The sequence below is a fragment of the Scyliorhinus canicula genome, chromosome 4 (genome assembly GCF_902713615.1).
Source record: "Scyliorhinus canicula chromosome 4, sScyCan1.1, whole genome shotgun sequence".
Lineage (NCBI taxonomy): Eukaryota > Metazoa > Chordata > Chondrichthyes > Carcharhiniformes > Scyliorhinidae > Scyliorhinus > Scyliorhinus canicula.
The window spans coordinates 72,878,589-72,899,669 of record NC_052149.1 but is presented as its reverse complement, the minus strand read 5'-3'; the positions used below and the strand labels follow the sequence as shown (position 1 = coordinate 72,899,669).

General features: G+C 51.3%; 1 protein-coding gene and 1 long non-coding RNA gene across 8 annotated transcripts in view; one reads left to right on the top strand and one right to left on the bottom strand.

Moving 5' to 3' along the window:
• pde4ba (phosphodiesterase 4B, cAMP-specific a) overlaps nucleotides 1-21,081 on the top strand; it is a 1,084,249-nt gene that overhangs the window by 847,488 nt on the left and 215,680 nt on the right. For 6 of the 7 annotated variants that reach the window (XM_038794458.1, XM_038794461.1, XM_038794459.1 and 3 more), the window contains one exon: nucleotides 3,359-3,408. The exons of the other annotated variant lie outside the window; for it this stretch is intronic. In XM_038794458.1, the coding sequence (XP_038650386.1) occupies nucleotides 3,359-3,408 (50 nt within the window). The remainder of the gene's footprint in view (nucleotides 1-3,358; nucleotides 3,409-21,081) is intronic. 7 annotated transcript variants of the gene reach the window in all.
• LOC119964676 overlaps nucleotides 4,178-21,081 on the bottom strand; it is an 89,992-nt gene continuing 73,088 nt past the window's right edge. Inside the window, exon 2 of the long non-coding RNA XR_005460345.1 lies at nucleotides 4,178-4,893. This is a non-coding gene — a long non-coding RNA (uncharacterized LOC119964676). The remainder of the gene's footprint in view (nucleotides 4,894-21,081) is intronic.

Here is a 21,081-nt window from a genome sequence, read left to right as displayed (position 1 = left end):
CAGGCCGCTTGGCCCATCCGGGCAGGAGAAACACCGCTCGACCGGGGTGGCGTGGCGTGATTCGCCCGGCACTCCCGCGATCTCCCACCCGGCGTGGAGGTTGGAGAATCGCGCCCCTTAACTCCTGGATAGTGGCGGGGATCGGGGCATCTTTAATTGCCCTCATCCGATCCTCCAAAGGGTGTAGCCCTGAATTTTCAGCTTTGTACCCCAGATAGGTTACTTGAGGTTCTAAAACACATTTCTCTCTCTTTGGGCGCACGCCTGCTGCTGAAAACCTCCTGAGGACTTCCTCCAGGCTCCGCAGTTGTTCTGCCTTTGTTTTTCCTGTAATGAGGATGTCATCTAGGTAAATGGTTACTTGGGGTAGCTCTTGCAATATATCCTCCATTGTCCTCTGGAATATTGCACAAGCTGACGATACCTCGCAGAGTAATCTTGTGTACTGAGAAAGGCCCTTCAAGGTGTTTATCGTTGAGAATTTTTGGGACTCTTCGTCCAGCTTCAGGTGTAGATATACGTGGCTCGTTTCCAGCTTTGAGAATAGGAGTCCTCCAGCCAGCTTTGCACACAAATCCTCAATCCGGGGAATTGGGTATTTGTCCAGGTGTGAGTAGCGATTAATCGTATGTTTGAAGTTTCCACAAAGGCAGACCGAGCCGTCCGGCTTAAGGATAGGCACCACGCGTGCCGCCTGCAAACTGGACCGGTTTTATTACTCCCTCACGGTCTAGTCGTTTTATTTCCATATCGACTTTCTGCCTTAATGCGAAGGGTACTGGGTCGGGCCTTGTAGAATTTTGGGACTGCCTCGGGATCTACATGCAATGTCGCTTTTTCTCCCTTTATTGTTCCGAGCCCTTCTCCAAAAACCTCTGGGTATTTACACAGGGGTTCGCTCAGATGGCCATTTTCCAGCTGGAAAATGTTAACTCAGTCCAGCTGGATCTCTTTTAGCCAGTTTTGTCCCAATAAACTTGGCCCCACACCTTTCACTACCATTAAAGGCAGCCTAACCAGTTGCTCTCCATAAGCCACAGTTACATGCGTTGTGCCCAACACTCTCAGTGGTTCCCCTGTGTATGTCCTGGTTAGGAATAAGAGATAGAGTCCAGTGCAAATTTTACTGAATACTGTTTCCCCTATCACTGATAGGGCTGCTCCAGTGTCGACTTCCATCAGTGTGGGACGTCCATTCAACCTTATGGATAATTTAATGGTTTTGGTTTAGTTGTTCCTCATCAGTGGTAGGTGGGGCTTCTAGAATATGCATTCGCCTGTACCCTGGCCTATGTGACCTTCTCCAAGATGATGGTTTTGGGCTTCTATTTCTCCTTTCTGTCTCTGATATCTGGCAACAACTACAGTATTTTGCTGGGCGAAATGTTGCAGGGGCTGCCATCTGTCTGGACCTAATTTTCCCTTGCTTGGGAGGGCTTCTGCGAGTGGGCCTGGTTAACTTTGTATCCATGTTATTCCTGAGGGTGGCTATGCAGTTGCCTATCCCCCAGAGGTAGTCCCTTAACTCAGTTTCACTGGTCTGGGCGTCTACCTCCATTGGAGTACCCTGTAACTCATGCACTCCGCTTGCTGCTTTTTCTAAGGACAAAGCCAGCTGCAATGCTTGTTTGCAATCCAGCTCGCCCTCTGGTAACAGACGTTTCTGTATTGCTAAATTATTTATTCCACATACCAAACGGTCTCAGAGCATCTCATTTAGCGTCAGGCCGAATTCGCAAGCCTCTGCTAATCGCCTTTATCTTGTTAAAAAGTTTGTAACTGACTCCCAGTGTATCGGAATGCTGAGTAAAACCGGTACCTTCGCAGGATCAGAGGTGGCTTAGGGTCATAGCACTCTTTTACTACGTCCGTCAAGTCCTGGAAAGTTTTCATGTCTGGTGCCTCCGGAAAAGTGAGACTACGCATAATGGCAAAGGCTGCTGGCCCACATGCGGTCAGCACATTGACCCATTGCTTTTCACCCAAAATTATATTGTTTGCTCTAAAGAAGTACTTCATCCACTCTACATATTGGGCCCAGTCTTCCACTGCACGGTCAAAAGAGTCCAACTTTCCAGATAAAGACATTTTGCCTGTCAGTGGCTTACCCTCAATATGCGGCAGCTGCTGACGAGCTGGTTTCTTCGGGTCGTTCCATTTTCCTCGTCGCCACTATAATAAGTCCACGAAGGCTGACGTTCTGTCACCAGAATTCCTTTTATTTACAAACCCAACAGATGAACAACCATGACCATTCAGTCTGCTGTCTACACCAAGAGTGCAGAGGATCTGACATTCCCTATTATATACACAGAAATTCTAATTGGCCAATCTCAAAGGCCTGACCTAAGTCATTACACACGGTAAACTGGGATTTGGATAGCACTGGTGTCAGAGGGGAACACAGAAATCCTAACCTGCTGGAACACTTCTCCTGGGATCAGCATCCCAGCCCTTGATTCTAAATCTAGCCAAGGACAAGAGGATGAAAGTCTTGATGCACGATCAATTGCACAAAGACAAGAGTTGGATACAACTGAGGTTTTATTGCTCTAAGATGTGTGGCCTCCCACAGCAGCTGGCAAAATGGCTGCAGCATGGAGGACACACACATTTATACTCCGCCTACTGGGCGGAGCCAGCAGGCAGGGACTACCAACGTACCTGTAGTACAGGTCCTACCATACATCACCTAATATAGGTGCAACAGTGGTTTACCACAAGTCTTCTCTGTTTGCCAACTGTAAGGTTGCATGTGAAATGAGCTTGAGTACAACCAAGCAGTTCAGAGTGAACCTCTTGGCAACCTCATTCAGAATCACAAAGGTGCAAGAAATGAAAAAAATAGCTATACAACTACAGGTGGAGTTAAATCATTTTGTTGGTAATGTATTGAGAGCTTTTATTTTCCATGTACACATTGTACCTGCAAGTGTTTTGAAGTCACACTGCATTGCTAATATTGAAAAGTGTTCTGTTGTCCAGTACTGTGGCCCATTTCTTCAAAAATACAGAATGAGAATGAAAAAGACGAGCAAAATGTTCATGAACTGATTTAGAAAATAAATGTATTGAGCGGGATTCTCTGGTCTGTGGCAGGACCCATTGCAAGCAAGTACAGAAATTTTGGCATTCCAGCCAAAGTTGCATTTACTTTCAGTGGCACCAGCAAATCCCAGCCACCAATGAGGACGGAATATTTTGGCCATTATAATTGTTTTGTAACAAAGCTAATTTGACCTTTCTGACTTGCTTATGATTTGAACACATTTTGTACCTATCAATGATGCTGCCACGTTACTCTACTGCATTGATGTATGAAGGTAAGTTGATTTGTTCTTTTTCTCTCCTCCAATAGGAGATCCCCAGCAACAAGTCAACCATCTATTACCAGAATCAGCCTCACAGGTACTAAATTGTTTGTTAAAGATCAATTTCAATCCTAATTGAACATTTTTAATTCTTGTTCATATGAAAATATACAACCACAATTCTTGTCGTGTCATCCCTCCTAAAGTTCATTTTTTAGACAACCTGCTGATGCAGCCTTATTCTGTCCAGTTGGATATCATGGTGTCTGCTGCTCTGCAATGTTTTAGCCACTGAATTGGTTAAAAACTGGTGAACTTCATGTCATATTTACTTCATACATTTGTGACTTGACACCAGTGTCAATAATATCAGGTCGTCAGTATTGTTGTTATCTCAAGAAGACCTGTTATTTAGCTGAAGATATTGCCCTGTATGTTGGCTCATCAGGAATCTAATCTACAGTAAAGTAGAAAGTAAAGTTACCATAGTCCCAGATGACCATAGGCTACTTTCCCCTTTGGAGGGGAGAGCTGACTAGCGGTGATTTAACATGAAGGTGACCACATCTCAGGTGAGGAGTAAGGTTGAGAAGGTGGGCATTCATGAATAATCTCAGCTGGTATGAGAATTGAACCTACACTGTTGGCTTTGCTCTGCATCACAAACCAGCTGACCAGCCAATGGAGCATTTCTGACTACCCCTCTCAGTCTGTCCTAAACTTGATAGATCCACCATGGTTCAACTAATTGCAATAATAGTGGTGGACCACCAATAGTGTTTCTCGTTGCACCTTGTCACCTATCTTGTTTGAACAGTCTTTTCTTTCCTTTAAAAGTTCATCGATCACAGCTCTTTACATTTTGAATGGTCCTTTATAGTTTTAATATTGATAATCACCACAGATACAATAGCATTCCAGATGTCAAGCTGTCGAGCATTTCTAAAGCAAGAATGGTTAGAAACAATTCAAATTACATATATTCATCATTTAAATTTTATTTGAAAAAAAATATTGGTGGGCAAATTCAGCGTCCGCCTGCACTTCTGCCCAGAAATCCTGAAAGTGGTAGCCGGAGGTCTGGCAAATGAGGTCTGGCTTCTCATTTTTTGGACTGAGCCACTCAACAATTGTCTTAATTCAGATCATAATTTTCGATGGCACATCTGGAGACTTCTCCAGTGATGCTCAGGAAACTATCGCCTTTTTTTGTATCTGTACTGGTGGGTTCACCATTAAGGTCTAATATTTTGGTGCCATTGTTGGATTCCTGATGTGTAAATATGTTCCCCAGTAATCGGGCAAAGTGTAGTAGAAGAAAGTGGGGGTCGGTTTGCTCAGTTGGCTGGATGGCTGGTTCGTGATGCGAAGCGACACCAACAGCATGGGTTCAATTCCCGTACCAGCTGAGGTCACCTTTCTCAACTTTCCGCTCTCCTCAGTTGGGGTGACCCTCAGGTTAAATCACCACCAGTTCAGTTCTCTCTCAAAAGTGGAGAGCAGCCTATGGTCCTCAGGGACTTGGTGACTTTCAACAGAAGAAATTGATTTCAATAATAGTTCAAAAGGAGAAACCTTTTATCTGTGAAAAGAATAAATAAATAGTTTTGAAGGCATAAGTTATCACATTCATTTCAATAGAATTGGCATTGACAGGTTAGACAGGTTATACCACATGCAAATCAGAAATGTTAAATAAGTATTTGTCATAGGGCAGCATAGTGGTGCAGTGGTTAGCACTGCTGCCTCACGGTGCCGAGGTCTCAGGTTCGATCCCAGCTCTGGGTCACTGTCTGTGCAGGAGTTTTCACATTCTCCCCGTGTTTGCGTGGGTTTTGCCCCCACAACCCAAAGATGTGTAGGGTAGGTGGATTGGTCATGCTAAATTGCCCCTTAATTGGAAAAATTTAATTGAATACTCTAAATTTTTTTTTAAATAAATATTTGTCATGATGCATCAACTGTCCATGAAGGATCTGTATATTGGCCTCAATTATGCTGACATTCGCTGCACCTACATTTAAAGAAATGGAAAAGTGAAAGGAGCTGTGTAACATAGATATTACAGAATCATTGAGTGGGATTCTCCGACCCCCCGCCGGGACGGAGAATCCCCGGGAAGCAGCGCAAATCCTGCCCCGCCACTCCAACAGAAGCTGCCGTATTCTCCGCCGCTGGTTTTTGGGCGGGGCGGGGTTTATGCCGCGCCGATCAGGGGCCATTGGCAGCGACACCCCCAGCAATTCTCCGGGCCCCGATGGGCCGAGCGGCCGTCGTTTCCTGGCCAGTCCCACCAGCGTGAAATGGAAATAGTCTATCACTGCAGGATCTGGCTTGTAGGCCAGAAGACGCCCCCCATTGCGCATGAGCAGGAAACACGTCGGCAGGTCTGCGCAAACGCGGAACCACGCCGGTGGTACTGCGCATGCGCCAACTCGTTTCGGCCCTTCGGTGTCGGTTGGTGGCACCAATCCCTCCGGCGCCAGCCTAGCCCCCAGAAGTGCAGAGGATTCCGCATCTTCCGGTCGGTCCGACGCCGGAGTGGTTTGCGCCGCTCTTGGCGCCGGCGGCCAGTAGCGGGAGAATCCTGCCCATTGTCTTCAAAGAGAGGAAAAATGAAAAGACACCTGAAAAAGAAAATAATATGACACACAAAGTGTTATTTTAGGGTGATAAAATCAGTACACAGAGTATTCCACTGGAACTTTCCCAGCTCCCTATGTAACTTCAGCAGAAGAGAATCAGTTGGGGAACAGCTCCATCTGCTCTTTACGTACTGCTTCACTTCTGGGATCTTTTGCTGGAAGTGATAGGGGACACAGAAAACCCTAATTTGAGTAGTTTTGTTCAAATTAGATGCAAACAAGTCCTTGGACTGGAGACTTGTGCTACAGAATTAACCACACCCCGAGCCAAGCTGTTCCAGTATCGTTCCAGCACTGCCATCCACCCAGCAAAGTGAAAATTTGTCCAGTTATGTCCTGTCAACAAAAAGAAGGACAAATCCAATCCAGTCCATTGCCACCCCTCAGTCTACTCTCTATCATCAACAAAGTTATGGAAAGGTTCCTCAATAACCTTCTCACTAACATTCAGATTGGGTTTGGTAAAGGCCACTCAGCTTCTGACCTCATTAAATCTTTGGTTCAAACTTGGACCAAAGAGCTGAACTCCAGAGGTGAGGTAAGAGTACTCTTGACATCAAGCAGCATTTAATGGAATGTGGCATCAAGGAGCCCAGCAAAACTGGTGTCATTGTAAGTCGGGGTAACATTCTCCACTGGTTGGAGTCATACCTAGCACAAAGGAAAATGGTTGTGGGTGTTGGTGGTCAATCATCTCAGTCTCACGACATTGCTGCAGGAGTTCCTCATGGTAATGTCGTAGTCCCAACCATCTTAAGCTGATTCATCAATGACATCACGATCCCAGACATGACTCCAACAGTGGCTAGGAAACTGGGCAGAAATCCCAGTATTTTAATTTATTTTAAGATTGTGCGGAAAGAATGATTCGCTCCAAGAATGATTGCATGAAAATATAGGGCTTTGGTATTTCTAAAACAAAACTTTATTATGAATACAATATTCAAGTTTTTAACCCGCAAAGACCATCTCACAATTACTCCTTAACACTACTATAAAATTTCCCAACAAGAAAAAAAACATACATCTCTCATCCAGCTTAAAAATCAGTAAGACATAGAGTAATACTTGCTTTGCAGAACAGAGTTTGGCCCGATTAGAACACCTGCAGAATCTGGCTTAATGTCTTCAAATAGTTGCTCCAACTAGGTTATTTCAGCCTGTTCCTTGTTTTCAGACAAGACTGCTCTGCTTTAAAATAATATTACTTTTTTTTAAACTATCCTACTGGGAAAGAATTGTGGACTCAGGATCAGGCAGATCAGAATTCAGCTCCTCTCACTCTCTCAAAGCTTCTCCAAACTCACTGCCTTTCTGGTCTCACCCAGAAATGACCTCACCTCCCCAAGCTGAAAAACAAATGGGGCGGCATTCTCTGTAGCTCTACGCCGAAATCGCGTTCGGCTATCGGGCAGAAAATGGATCTTCGTGCCGAAATTGGAGCCGGCGCCGGATTGACGCCTATTCGCCATGCTCTATCCCCTCCAAATTGACATCATTGCAACACGCGCTGTTTCAACGGCGTTGCCGCGTCATCGGCCGGTCCACCCATGATGCTCCCCCCCCCGATGGGCGACGTTCCTGACACGCGGGACACGTGTGGTCTGTGGGTCGCGGATGACAGGTTGGGTTCATGCACGGCTGCCGCCATGTTGTATGGCGCGACTGCTGCAGTTCGTCAGCCGTGAGCATGCACGGCTTGGGACTCAGCCATTTTCCAGTCGTTTTTGACGCAGGAGGCGGGAGTTTGAGTTGGAGCTGCTGCACTCACTGGTGCCAGAATCAGTGCGGGTTTCACGCTGACTTTTCGGTTATAAAAGACCACACATGCTCCGCTGGTGCCGGCACTTCGCCGCTGAAACGGAGAATCCAGCCCATGACCACTTCAGGCTGCAAAAACACATTATCTCCCCAGAGACTTACCCAGTCAATCCACGTTCTTCCGGTCAATTTCACCTGTTATGTCCTTGAAGCAAAACAAAATCCTTTTTAAAAACATGACCACTGCAGCCAGGGTTTAACCCTTGACTTGTCCCAATATTTAGAAGCCGATATTCCTAAAATCCTCCAATCGTCACAATGATCATTCCACATTGTCAGATCAGAATTGGTGATGTGCAATCATTAGTGAACAGTTCAGCGTCATTCATGACTCTTCAGCCTCTGAAGCAATCTGTGCCCATATGTAGCAAGACCTGCACACCATTCAGGCCCAGGCTGATAAGTGTCTAGCTATGGCTGATCAGTTAAGTTTCTTGTCAATGGTATCCCTCGGGATGTTGATGGTGGGAGATTCAGCTTTGGTAATGGTGTTGATTGTCAAGGCGAGATGGTTGATTCTCTCTTGATGTAGATGGCCGTTGCCTGACACTTGTGTCACATGAATGTTACTTGCTACTTCAGCCAAGCCAAATGTTGTCCAGGTCTTGCTGCATATGGGCATGGGAGTCGGGAATGGTGCTGCACACTGAGCAATCATCAGTGAACATGTCCAGATTTGAGGAACTGCATTGCTATTATGGGGCTGAGATGATTGGCTTCCGACAACCACAACCATTTTTCATTTTGCCAGATATGGCTCCAACCATCAGAGAGTTTTCCCACTGATCCCCATTGACTTAAATGTTATGAGGCCTTTTTGATGCCACAACCAATCAAATGCTGCCATGATGATGAGGGCACCTCACCTCTGTAATTCAGTTCTGTTGTCCAAGTTGAGACCAATGCTGTAGGAGTCAAGTGTCTTTGCGGAACCCAAACAGAGCATGGGTAAACAGGTTATTGCTGTGTAAGTGTTCCTTGATAGCATTTTCAATGACAACGTCCATCACTTTAATGATGATGGAGAGTAGATTGATGGGGCAGTTATTCGACTGATTTGATATTTCCAGCCTCTTGTCGACAGGACAAAACTTGAGCATTTTTCATATTTTCTTTTCTTTGTTCTTTCATGGGATGTGGGCTTTGTTGGTGTTATAACCTGCCTGCTTACCACTGGCTGGGGACTAATGACAATCCCACAATCTTAAGGGAGTATGAGCTTCCCCAATGAGGGGGGCAGAGAAATCATTAGCAGACTCCCTGCATAAATAAAGCTGGCCAGTTTGGAACCAGCAGGGAGATGATTGAGCAGCAAGGAAAGTTGCTGCTGCTGTTGTATATATATGTTATTGTAAATAAATGTTATTTCTTTGTATCCTTAAAACTCGTACTGGATTCTTCGTGGCCCTCACAAAAGTTGGCAAGGTCAGCATTTAATGCCCATCCTTAATTGCCCTTGAACTGAATGACTCATTCAGTAACTTGGATGGCAGATAAAACTGAACCACATTTTGTGGGTCTGCAGTCACATGTTGGCCAGACCAAGTAAGGATGGCAGATTTCCTTTCCTAAAGGATAATATTTAACTAGGTAGATTTTCATGACATTGGATGATAGTTGTCATAGTCACTATTTCTGAGATAAGCTTTATATTCCAGATTTTTAAATTGAATTTTAATTAAATTCATGAGCTACCGATGTGAGATTTGAGCCTATATTCCCGGAGCATTTGCCTGGACCTTTGGATTACTAGTCCAATGACATTACCAGTTTCCCCATTGTTGGAAAGGTGCCAGTGTTGTAGCTGTACTGGAACAGCCTGGCTGGGGCACAACTAGCTCTGGAGAACAAATCCTCAGTATTACTGCCGACATGTTGTCAGGACCTATAGCCTTTGCTTTTTCTAACAGCTTCAGCCATTTCTTAATAATATGGTGTGATTTGATATGGCTGAAGACTGTGATGTGCTGACCTTAGGAGGAAGCCAAGATGGACCATTCACTCCTCTCATCTGGCTGAAGGTGGTTGCAAATGTCTGGCATGCTTGGCTCTCTCATCATTAAAGATGTCATTGATGGTGGAACCTCCTCGAACTAACTCGAAACCCAGAGCATTATCCTGGGTGTCTGGATACTAGTCCTGTGACAATACCACTACACCACCGTCAAGTCATAGATGCCCTGCTTTCCCGGAAAATGAACTAAATAAACTTTGACATGGACCAAGCCCAATAGATGCCGGCTCATCCAAGGTGATCCTCCCCCACTCCCCCATCTCCCGTTCGAACAACTCTGAGTAAACTTGGTCCAGAGGCTCAGCATCTGACCAGGTCATGGATGGCCAACACCCCTGATTCACTCGACCAACCCCCCCCCCCCCCCCAACTGATGGCGGCCAATCCAGACCGAGGCTGGCCCTCCGGGGACTCTCCCAACCCCACACCGAGCACCGCGGTTGCGACGCTAGTGCCCCCGGGCCCATTGCCCGCGAATGAAGATGGCTACTCACCTCCTCAGGTCTCTGCAGCAGTCCTTCCGCCAGCTTCATGTTTTAAAAAAGGTGTACTAATTGGCGCTCACGTGACCACTTGTTGGGAAAGCAGTTAGATCATGGACGGCCACTAGATAAGGGGTCATTCCCATTTATTGGATTGAGATTGGGCTTCAGTGGTGATTATTGGTTTCTTGCCACGCTATGGCAGGATCCTGATCGGGCCGGAGAGACTGCAGACAGATCGGCCCCCGGCGAGCTTCTTAATTTTGGCCTCACCTGCGATTTAATGGCCTCTCGCTTAAGTGCAATGCAGCCATTAAATCGCGGCCCACACTTCATCTCATTCTCTCATGCCAGAAACAACCAAATGGAGCAAGCCAGAGGGTTTCCATGGATTTCAAGCTATCCTCTAGTGCAGGGTGCTATTGATTGCATGCTCATAGCCTTCTTTGTGCCTCATGCTGAGTCAGCCATTTTGTTGAACCAAAAGGAATTCCACTTCTTCAATGAATGGCTGGAGTGTGACCACAGGCAATGAATCTTGGAGGTGAATGGACATTATCCTTGCTGTAGGCACAATTCCTTCATTTCTGTGTCAGTTGTATTTGACCCCCCCAATAGCAAGTCAAAGACTGGTTGCTGGGTGATAAAGCTTATCCATACATGGCCTGTAGTTCATGGACTCTAGTCTGGAACCCATGCACACATCCACAACATGTCTCAAATAAGAGCTATGCTGCCACAATAAATATTGTAGAGCTTACCATTGACATCCTCAAGCAACACGTCTGCTGCCTGAACTACTCTGGTGGATCTTCACTGGCTGTAACTGCTGTAAGGTTATTTTTCCAGCCATTTGAAAGCCGAGGGTAAAAGGGTTAACTGCACCCATCTTTAAAGCATAAGACATTGCTGAAAAATATGTTCATCTGCTCTTGCAGGCCAACATCGCCTGGAATAGCAAACATGCCCATAATGCTAGAGTGTAATAGTTCCTTAATTGTCAGCTGTAATGTTGAGCATTCTTGCTATTTCACATGTGTTAATCATTGCCATGTTGTGGATGTAGATGAATGTTCCAGTCAGAAGTATTTTACTTGAGCTGAGTCACTGTCACAGAGTCTTGTTACAGTAATTGTCACAGCTGAAGTAGTTGTTATTCCTGTCAGCTGCAGTTGATTTAAGGTTCAATCACAGCAACTTTACGTCATGAAAGCAGGAAAATCTAGCTCTGTGTATGTTTTTTCCCCCTGTGCTTCCTGGTAATGAACACAGATGGGTGCACTTTCCTGTATCCTGTTCTCGGGGCAAAACACAAAAATCTGATCATGAAAAATAACTTTCTACCTGCACGAACGTCTGTCTGTTCTTGCACCATCTGGAAAGTGCAAAACATAGGTTTGCTTTACAGCATGTCTGAGAGCAGAATTTTAAAGCACCCATTGCTATTAAATACATAGATAAATGCTTTTAGGGGTGTGTTTCCACCAAAGAAAATATGATTGGCACAACTTGAGGTTTTTTTAGATTAGGAAAGGAGGAAGAGTAACATTTCCCTTCATATCCTGTGTTTTGTCCTCTGTGTCTGCCTGTCTGAGTCAACGTTAGCAGATTTTTCCTGTTTTGTCAGTCTTTAGGAAGTTAGAGCAGGTCTAGGTCGCCTGAAATGTGATTTGTTAATGAAACTACAAAAACAGTGCAACAGTAAGAACAAAGGGAATTTAGAAATTGCAGTTGGATGAAAAAATCCAATGCACTGGCAACCTAGCACACAGTACAGAAACTGCAAATATTATTGTCCAATCGAAAAAAAAACTAGCCAGAAACTGGGTGGTCCAAGAGCTTAGCATAAGTGTTCTTCCACAGTGGGACCTGGGTTTGAGTCGAACCCAGGCTGATGAGTTGAATGTCTGTCTCACAAAATCTTGTTCTAATGGATGTATTTATACAGGACAATGTGGCCCATAAACTGGCAATTACCTGGTAGGCTTTTTTCAGAAGGACTATATAATTTGGGATGTACAAATTTCATTTCATATTTTAACGGTCTTGTCGGGCTCTCGCATATGCATAACACGGACCATTAAATTGCGCCCAATGTTTCCTTCACCATCCAGTGCCAACATTAATGGAGAGCCACAGGCTGTAAGTGAATGCTTCTCCCTAACCATCTTGATCTGATCTCATAGAAAGATTTCTACTGTATATCAGTAGATATCACTGTCAGCTGGTCAGGGGCAACCCCAGAACCTGCCTATCGTCCTCACCAACCACCATAACTCCCACTGACTGTGGAGGCCTCTGGCCGCGCAGCTGAAGGCTATTACAATAGGGGAGTTAGCAATTGTAGTTAAGTAAGCACTTCATGTGGCATGTGGGAGTCACTGACTAGCATCCCAATCAGACCGTGATGCCTCAACACTGCAGGGAACAACAGCTAAGACACAACGACCAACATCCAAACAATCACAGGGTGAGCCCCAGCACCAGGGATTTTTCCGCAACCAGAGGTGGGTGTGTGCACCAATGAAGGAACCTGCGCCCAGTCCAGGTAACATGACGTGCATGTGTCTGGAGTACAGGGTCTGGGGTCCATTGAGCAGTGGCCCATGTTGATGCCGGGGTGTGCATGGGCAGGGCAGGTTGGGGGGGATCAATGCGGGAATGGAGGACCCTGGGGTGGGGGTACACCACTGGTTGTCAGACTGACACCCTCTCCCAATCCCTTATAGATATTACACGAGATGGACGATATCTTGGACCATAAGGAAGTTCCCCACGTGGTGCTGTTGGTAGGCAAGGTGGCCAGATGTCAGAGAAGGCGGCGGCAGCAGTGCCGACAAGAGGCTTGCAGCAGCAGCCCTTGTGCAGGGAGCTGCCCCACACCCTGAGGACCCAGCCACCCATCAGGTCAGGAAGGGACCCAGGCTTGCGGCGGCCCAAGGTGTACAGGCGTTGCTGGTCTTTTGAACAGATGACGGACAGCGTGTGCCGCAGGAGGTTCTGATACAACAAGGCCCATGAGGCCTTCCATGCTGTCAATGTGGGGTGCATCAAACTACTCAAGGTGCGGTTCCGATGCCGCGACCGCTCTGTTGGTGCACTGCAGTACAACCCCAGATGATTGCCCGCATTACCACGCCTCCCCACCCACCCTACTGCCAGACTCCCAGGGTATGCGTAACATCGCTCTAGGATAATGGAGCTGTGTTGGCACTGTCAGCTGATCATGGTCAAGGGCAGAGGGTGGTGATAACCTGCAGATGCTATAGTTTGACCCCTCCCTGTCTACTGTGTGCTTGCTCACACCCATCACCTGCATGTGGTGTGCCGGGGTGGGGGGCACGGGAGTCGAGGACCCCCATGACCGGGAGGATGGGGCATGGATTGATGATTGGCCCGCATTGCTGAACAAAGTGCCAGAAGCGGCCCAGAACCGCAAGAAACCTCAGAGAGTATTGAACACCGCCCAGTCCATCACACGAACCTGCCTCCCATCCATTGACTCCATTTACACCTCCCGCTGGCTGGGGAAAGCGGGCAGCATAATCAAGGATCCCTCCCACCCGGCTTACTCACTCTTCCAACTTCTTCCATCGGGCAGGAGATACAACACTCTGAGAACACGCATGAACAGACTCAAAACAGCTTCTTCCCCGCTGTTACCAGACTCCTAAATGACCCTCTTATGGACTGACCTCATTAACACTGCACCCCTGTATGCTTCATCTGATGCCGGTGTTTATGTAGTTACATTGTATACCTTGTGTTGCCCTATTATGTATTTTCTTTTATTCCTATTTCTTCCCATGTACTTAATGATCTGTTGAGCTGCTCGCTGAAAAATACTTTTCACTGTACCTCGGTACACGTGACAATAAACAAATCCAATCCAATCCAATCCAATCCAAGCGTCATACTGATCGAGGCCAACAGACTTTAATGGTGGACAAAAGTGTCCCAACTGCTCCCCTCGCCCGACTCACCACACCCCTCCCAGACCCCCCCCCCCCCTACCTTACCCCGCACTCCCCTTGCACCCTGCCACATTTAAGCCCCTGGTGGGCGTCCTCTAGGGCTCTGGGGCTGGAGGATCAGGCGTACTTGCTGGTGGCACATACCCCACCGTGCCGCACTGCACTGGGTGCTGACTGCGAGAAGCACCATTGTCACGGGGGTAGAACTCGGAGGAGCTGGCAGCCGCCGTCGTCACTCCGTAGGATGGCTCCGGGTTGACACCCAACGACCCCTCCTCCCGGTCGGTGCCCGTGGGCCCTGGGAAGCACCTCAGAACAGAGGGGCAGCTGGATCAAACCGTGGCTCCCCTACATCATCTGGCTCTGTCAGCCCTGGTGGCTCCCCAATGTCTGCAGCATGGTGCCAATGCCATTGGCGATGCCCCACAGTGACTGGGACATGTCCCCCAGCGACCGTGAAATGCTCCGCAGCGCCTCAGCTATGCCTACCTGAGACTGGTACATGCACTGCAGTTCCTCTTCAAGGTCCATCTGGTATGGGTGAGGTCCCCCAGTGACTGGAACATGCTGTCGAAGCGCTCAGCCATGGCCGTCACTGACTGAGCCATGCCATGGACACCTCTACTCATGATATTGACGTCGTGCGACAGGCTCTCTACTACGGTTGCCACCCTAGCTCTGTTGGTCTTGGTGCCATGCATTGCTGATGCTATCTCCTATGCCTGTAGTCTCTAGGACTCCTCCAATTGGATATGGACCTGCTGGAGGATCGATGATGTCCACCACTGAATCTCACGGTCACATCCTAGTGTCAGCATTAGCTCCGGGTAAACCTGTTCCAGAGGTTCAGCATTTATCTGGGACCCAGCTGGGTCCTGGGATCTAGAAGACCTCTGACTGCTATCTCGTCTGGACGTTCCTGTCTCCACCACATCAGCAACTATGTGGTGCTCACCAGAATGTGCCCCTGACGCTGTCCACCACCATTGTCCACTGAGGTGTGTGTCTCTACACTGATGGAGGATGGGGATGACAGCTGTGCCGCGACTATTATGGCGGCATCATCGGAGCTTTTCTACGAGACTTTCTCATGAGAGTCGGGGACCATCCTGGATGCCGGTGCCGTCAGCTCCAGGTCCTGTGGAAGAATGGGCATGTGGTCAGTAGGAGGAATGGGTCAGTCTGTCTGCCTTTAATGTGTGGACAGGCCATCTTTGGTGGCCGGTGGATCCTCATCCCGCGCCGTATACCAACCTCCTCGGTGGTCAATGCTGGATCCTCAGCCACCCCCGCGACCTCCAGGGTCCACTCGTCATAGAGGATGAGGACTCTGATGTCCGCACCCCACAGCTCATCTGGGCCCTCTCCCGTTGGTTGTAGGCTTCTCCTGAGGATACACAGAGGAAGCATTGTTAGCCGCATGCACCATTCATTATGGGGGAGGGGCATGGAGGTTGCGGGAGGGGGGGTTGAGGGTGTGGGTGGGGAGTTTCGGGCGGGTGGGTCGGGTGTCCGGTGCAGCCTGATGGAGATTGTTGACCATCTCACGACACTTGGTGCGGCCCTCCTGGTCTTGCTCCTCAAGCTGACAGTCGCTACACTTCCTCCCAGGCGGCGGTGGTTGTCCAGTGGCTAGTCTTCCTGGACCCCTGGGGGAACAGGGGGCGGAATTCTCCGCAACCGGAAAAAATCGGCAAAGCCGTCGTGAACTCAGCCGAGTTTGGGTGCTCCCCACGGCCCCGTTCCCGAGCGATTCAGGCCCCGGAAATGGGCTGGGAGCGGGGCCACGGGAATCATGTGGGCGATGACGTGAGAATGGTGCGATGCCCGAATGACGTCGGTATGACGCCGCTCCGCGATGTTAAAAGGCGCGGGCGACCAGGTCAGCAGACTGACGATGACGGAGCCACGGAGGGCCGCGCGAGGTTCACCGAAAGTGACATGGAGACCCTCCTAGATGCTGAGGAGCAGCGGAGGAGCATCATCTGCCCTAGAAACGGGCATCGCCACCCTGCCAGTGTCGTGCGACGGGCCTGGCGTGAGGTGGGCACGGCAGTGAGTGCTGTGGGGCACACCCCTCGGTCTGGCGAGCAGTGCCGGAAGAAGCTCCACAACCTCACCAGGGCTGCCAGGGTGCCAGGAGGGTGCCCCCGGGTCACAAACCCCCCCCCCCCCCCAAGTCCCTCATCACCCACCTCCCCCCTGGGCACGAGGGGAAGGGGGAGGGGGGGGCGAGAGTGAGTGGAGGATGGTTACCAAAGTTGTCACAGACCCACATGAGCGCTGTGTCCCTCTGGAGATATGCCATGGTTTAACTGCAACTTTCCCCCCAACCTGTGCCAATATCTGAACGGCCTGCTGATACCTGCCGAATTGTAATGATCTATTCTCAACAACAGGACAAGACTGCGCACAACAACCGGGAGCGCCACAAGACCGGAGGGGGTTCTCCCATAATGCACCCCCTGACCGCCTTTGAGCAGAGGGCTCTGGACCTTGCTGGGGGATCTGCCACCCGAGAGGTCGCGCAATGCGAGGTTGGCGGTGCAGAACCAAGTGAGACAACCCTGGATAACAACCCCCTCCCCCCCCAGCCCTTCCTCTCTGCCCTCACACTCAGCCCACTGGACCCCCCCATCCTCTCTGCCCTCACAGCCCACTGGACCCCCCCATCCTCTCTGCTCTCACAGCCCACTGGACCCCCCATCCTCTCTGCCCTCACACTCAGCCCACTGGACCCCCCCATCCTCTCTCCCCTCACACTCAGCCCACTGGACCCCCCCCCCCATCCTCTCTGCCCTCACACTCAGCCCACTGGACCCCCCCAACCTCTCTCCCCTCACACTCAGCCCACTGGACCATCCAATGCCCGGCCGAGCGTGTCTAAATAACCCCGTCTTATTCTGTTCCCTAGGGCGTGCTGACGAGCAGGTACAGCAGGTGGAGGTTGGATCAGCCGAGGGTCTGTACTGTCGGAGGCCAGGCCAGGCCCAGCATTCAGCTGGCTCCCAGACGTTTCCTGGGTTCCTGGATTTTCTCGACCCACCCGGAAATCCGATGCATTTTGAAACCCAGGGACACAATGAGGGGATGAGGGCCGTCTTCCAGCAGCTGCAGACGCAGTTAGAGGAGTCGAACTGCGTCCAGGAGCAGGGAGTGGTACCGCTCATGGCAACCACCCAGGCCGACACCGCACGGGTGGCGTCCGCGGTCGAGGCAATGGGTGAAACGGTTTCGGCCATGGGTCAGGTTATGCAAGGCGTTGGGCTTCAAGTGCACGCGTCATCCCTGGCCCTGGACAGGGTTGCCCTCTCACAGGCAGCAATGCGCCAGAGCCAACATGACATTGCCGGCGCGCTGTGAGCCTTGGCCGAGTCTCAGCAGGTCATGGCCCAGTCGCAGCAGTCAGTCGCGGAGAGCATCAACCGCCTGACACACTTGCTGGATGGCGTTGCGCACTCACAGGTTGAGGTCGCACACTCCCTGGCGGGAATGTCTCACTCCCTGGACTCCGTCTCAGCGAACCTTCGGACCCTGGTCGATACCGTTGCAGGCCTCCAGGACTGGCAGCACCAGGTGTCGGTGGGGCGACGGGGCACCTCCCCGCTCGCACCTCCGTCCCACAGTGAGGCCCGGGGGCCACCGGGCTCCCCGAGGGAGGAGGAGGTATCGGGGCCCGTCCCATTAACTCCATCACGGGACGTCCCGGAACGCTCGGCCTCTCCCCGTCCCATCCCTGGTGCATCGGATGGGCAGCGGGAAGAGCAGGGTGGCACCACGTCACCCGAAACGCCCGCGGAGCAGCCTGGCACATCAAGGCCGGGTCGCCCCAGGAAACGAGTGCCGACGGGAGACATGTCGCAGGGGGTGATTCTCAGCAGTCCTCCTCCACTCCTGCTGTATCATCTGGGGATCCACTTAGACGTAGTGGTAGGGCCCGTAAGGCAACGAAGAGGGACACAAAGTAAGTTGGCACGGGTGAAGGGCACAGATTAGTTGTAGGGGCTAGGGCATCTGTACATAATGTTAACCATTAAACTCACTGTTGCACCGAACTTGTAAGTGTGATTTTTCCGCAGCCACAGGGATCGTGATGGTGACTGAGTGTCGCTGGGGTTGACGAGCGGTGAAACTTCGGTGCTGGGTGTGCAGTCCCTTCCCCCCCCACCCCCTCCCACAGCTACCCCACGTGGGCACGTGATGGAGTGACCCTGACAAACCCAGCGGCCACCGAGGTGGATGGTTCAGCTATTGCCATGAGTCAGACTTTGTCTAACGATTCTGAGCTCACAGTTCATCGCAGAGCGGGCTGTCATCATTCAACATGGCACTAATCACACCCGCAGTGTACGCAGTGCGCGGGGGGGGGGGGGGGGGGGGAGAGTTGTGTGTTGACCATCTGCGCGACTGGCGATGCTGGTGGTTGTGTTGGTGTTCAGCGGGGACGTCGCGCGCGTCGCGTGAATCTGGCTGCCACCAACGCGTCGTGTGCCCGCTGTCCTCGCCGGTGCTGTCGTGCAGCCTCCTGGACATCACCAGCACCCGGGTCCTGTCTGTGTGCTGCGCCCGCAACTCCACCGACCTCCTCCTCCACCACCTCCTCCTCCGTGTTGGCACGACTGCCACTGACTTCCCCCTCCACCTCCTGCACCAGGGCATCTCCCCTCTGCATCGCTATGTTGTGCAGCGCACAGCAGACCATGACAATGCGAGCCACCCTCTCAGGCTGGTACTGCTGGGCCCCTCCGGAGCGGTCAAGGCACCTAAATCGCATTTTCAGCAATCCGAAGCAGCGCTCCACCACACCCCTGGTTGCTGCATGGGCCTCGTTGTATCAGGTTTCCGCGTTGGTCTGAGGCCTCCGTATAGGCGTCATCAGCCACGACCTCAGCGGATAACCCCTGTCGCCCAGCAACCATCCCCTCAGCCGGGGGGGGGGGCGTCCCTCAAACATTGCAGGGATGTACGACTGTGCAAGAATGAACGCATCATGCACACTCCCTGGAAACCTTGCGCCCACGTACATGATCCTCATGTTGGGGGTTGCATACCACCTGGACATTCATGGAGTATGTCCCCCTCCTGTTTGTGAACACCTCTCTGTCCCCTGCAGGCGGGCGCATGGGGACGTGAACACAATCGATTGCCCCCTGCACCATCGGTATCCCGGCCACTCTGGCAAATCCACGAGCTCGTGAATCTTGACTTGCTCGGTCCTCGGGAAAGGTGATGTAGCGGTCGGCGATGGCATAGAGGGCGTCGGTCACATCCCGGATGCACCTGTGCACCGATGCCTGGGAGATCCCGGAGAGGTCCCCGTTCGGAGACTGGAAGGAGCCGGTTGCATAAAAGTTCAGTGCAACCATCACCTTGACGGCAACCGGGATCGCGTGTCCTCCTCCCCTTCCACGTGGGCCGAGGTGCGACACATGTTGGCAGATATGTGTCACTGTCTCTCTGCTCAACCGGAGTCTCCTCCTGCAGGTGATGTCCGGCATTGTCTGGAATGAGATCCGGGGACGGTAAAACCTAGGCCTCGGTCGTCGCCTCTGGCACCTTGGCTCCACCATCAATGCCTTCTCCTCCTCCTCTTCCTCACCCCCATGCTGCTTGACGACAGGCAACTCCTCGGGCATTCCCTACCCTCCTGCAGCTGGCCCTGCATCCACTGCGGGATGTGGCTGTGGACGCTGCTCCATCTCCAACTGCAGTGCAGCGACCCCAACCACTGCGCAGAACATAGCTGTTCTGTTCGAATACATTTTGCTCTCCTACAGAAGGGTGGTGGGGCAGAGAAACGAAATGTTAGACGGAGGTTATTCCACACCTTGGCATCCGCCTGCCACGGGACACCTGTGTGTCCCAGTGGCCTGGTTGCGCTGCTGACACGCAGCCACCCTAACCCCTGGTCACTTTCTGCGTCCAACGGGCAGTTAACAACACGTCCTCCTCACTGGGGCGTCAGTGTCCTGTGGCCATAAGCCACAGGGCAACCAGCGGCCGTGTCCTCGTGACCATCCTGCAATGGCTCCCTCTCCCTCTCCCTCCCCCTCTCCCTCCCCTCCCACTTGTTCCTCTCCCTCTCCCTCGTCCCTCTCCCTCATCCCTCCCCCTCTCCCTCCCCCTCTCCCTCATCCCTATCCCTCCCCCTCGTCCCTCTCCCTCTCCCTCCCCCTCTCCCCCCTCCCACTTGTCCCTCTCCCTCCCCCCTCCCACTTGTCCCTCTCCCTCTCCCTCCCCCTCTCCCTCGTCCCTCTCCCTCCCTCTCATCCCTCCCCCTCTCCCCCTCCCACTTGTCCCTCTCCCTCACCCCCTCCCACTTGTCCCTCTCCCTCTCCCTCATCCCTCTCCCTCTCCCTCCGCCCTCCCCTCCCACTTGTCCCTCCCCCTCTCCCTCGTCCCTCTCCCTCGTCCCTCTCCCTCCACCTCGTCCCTCTCCCTCTCCCTCTCCCCCCTCCCACTTGTCCCTCTCCCCCCTCCCACTTGTCCCTCTCCCTCTCCCTCCCCCTCTCCTTCCCCTCCCACTTGTTCCTCTCCCTCGTCCCTCTCCCTCGTCCCTCCCCCTCTCCTCCCCTCTCCCTCGTCCCTCTCCCTCCCCCTCGTCCCTCTCTCTCTCCCTCCCCCTCTCCCTCTCTCCCCTCCCACTTGTCCCTCTCCCTCCCCCTCCCACTTGTCCCTCTCCCTCTCCCTCCCCCTCTCCCTCCCCCCTCTCCCTCGTCCCTCTCCCCTCCCTCTCGTCCCCTCTCCCTCTCCCCCCTCCCACTTGTCCCTCTCCCTCACCCCCCTCCCACTTGTCCCTCTCCCTCCCCCTCCCACTTGTCCCTCTCCCTCCCC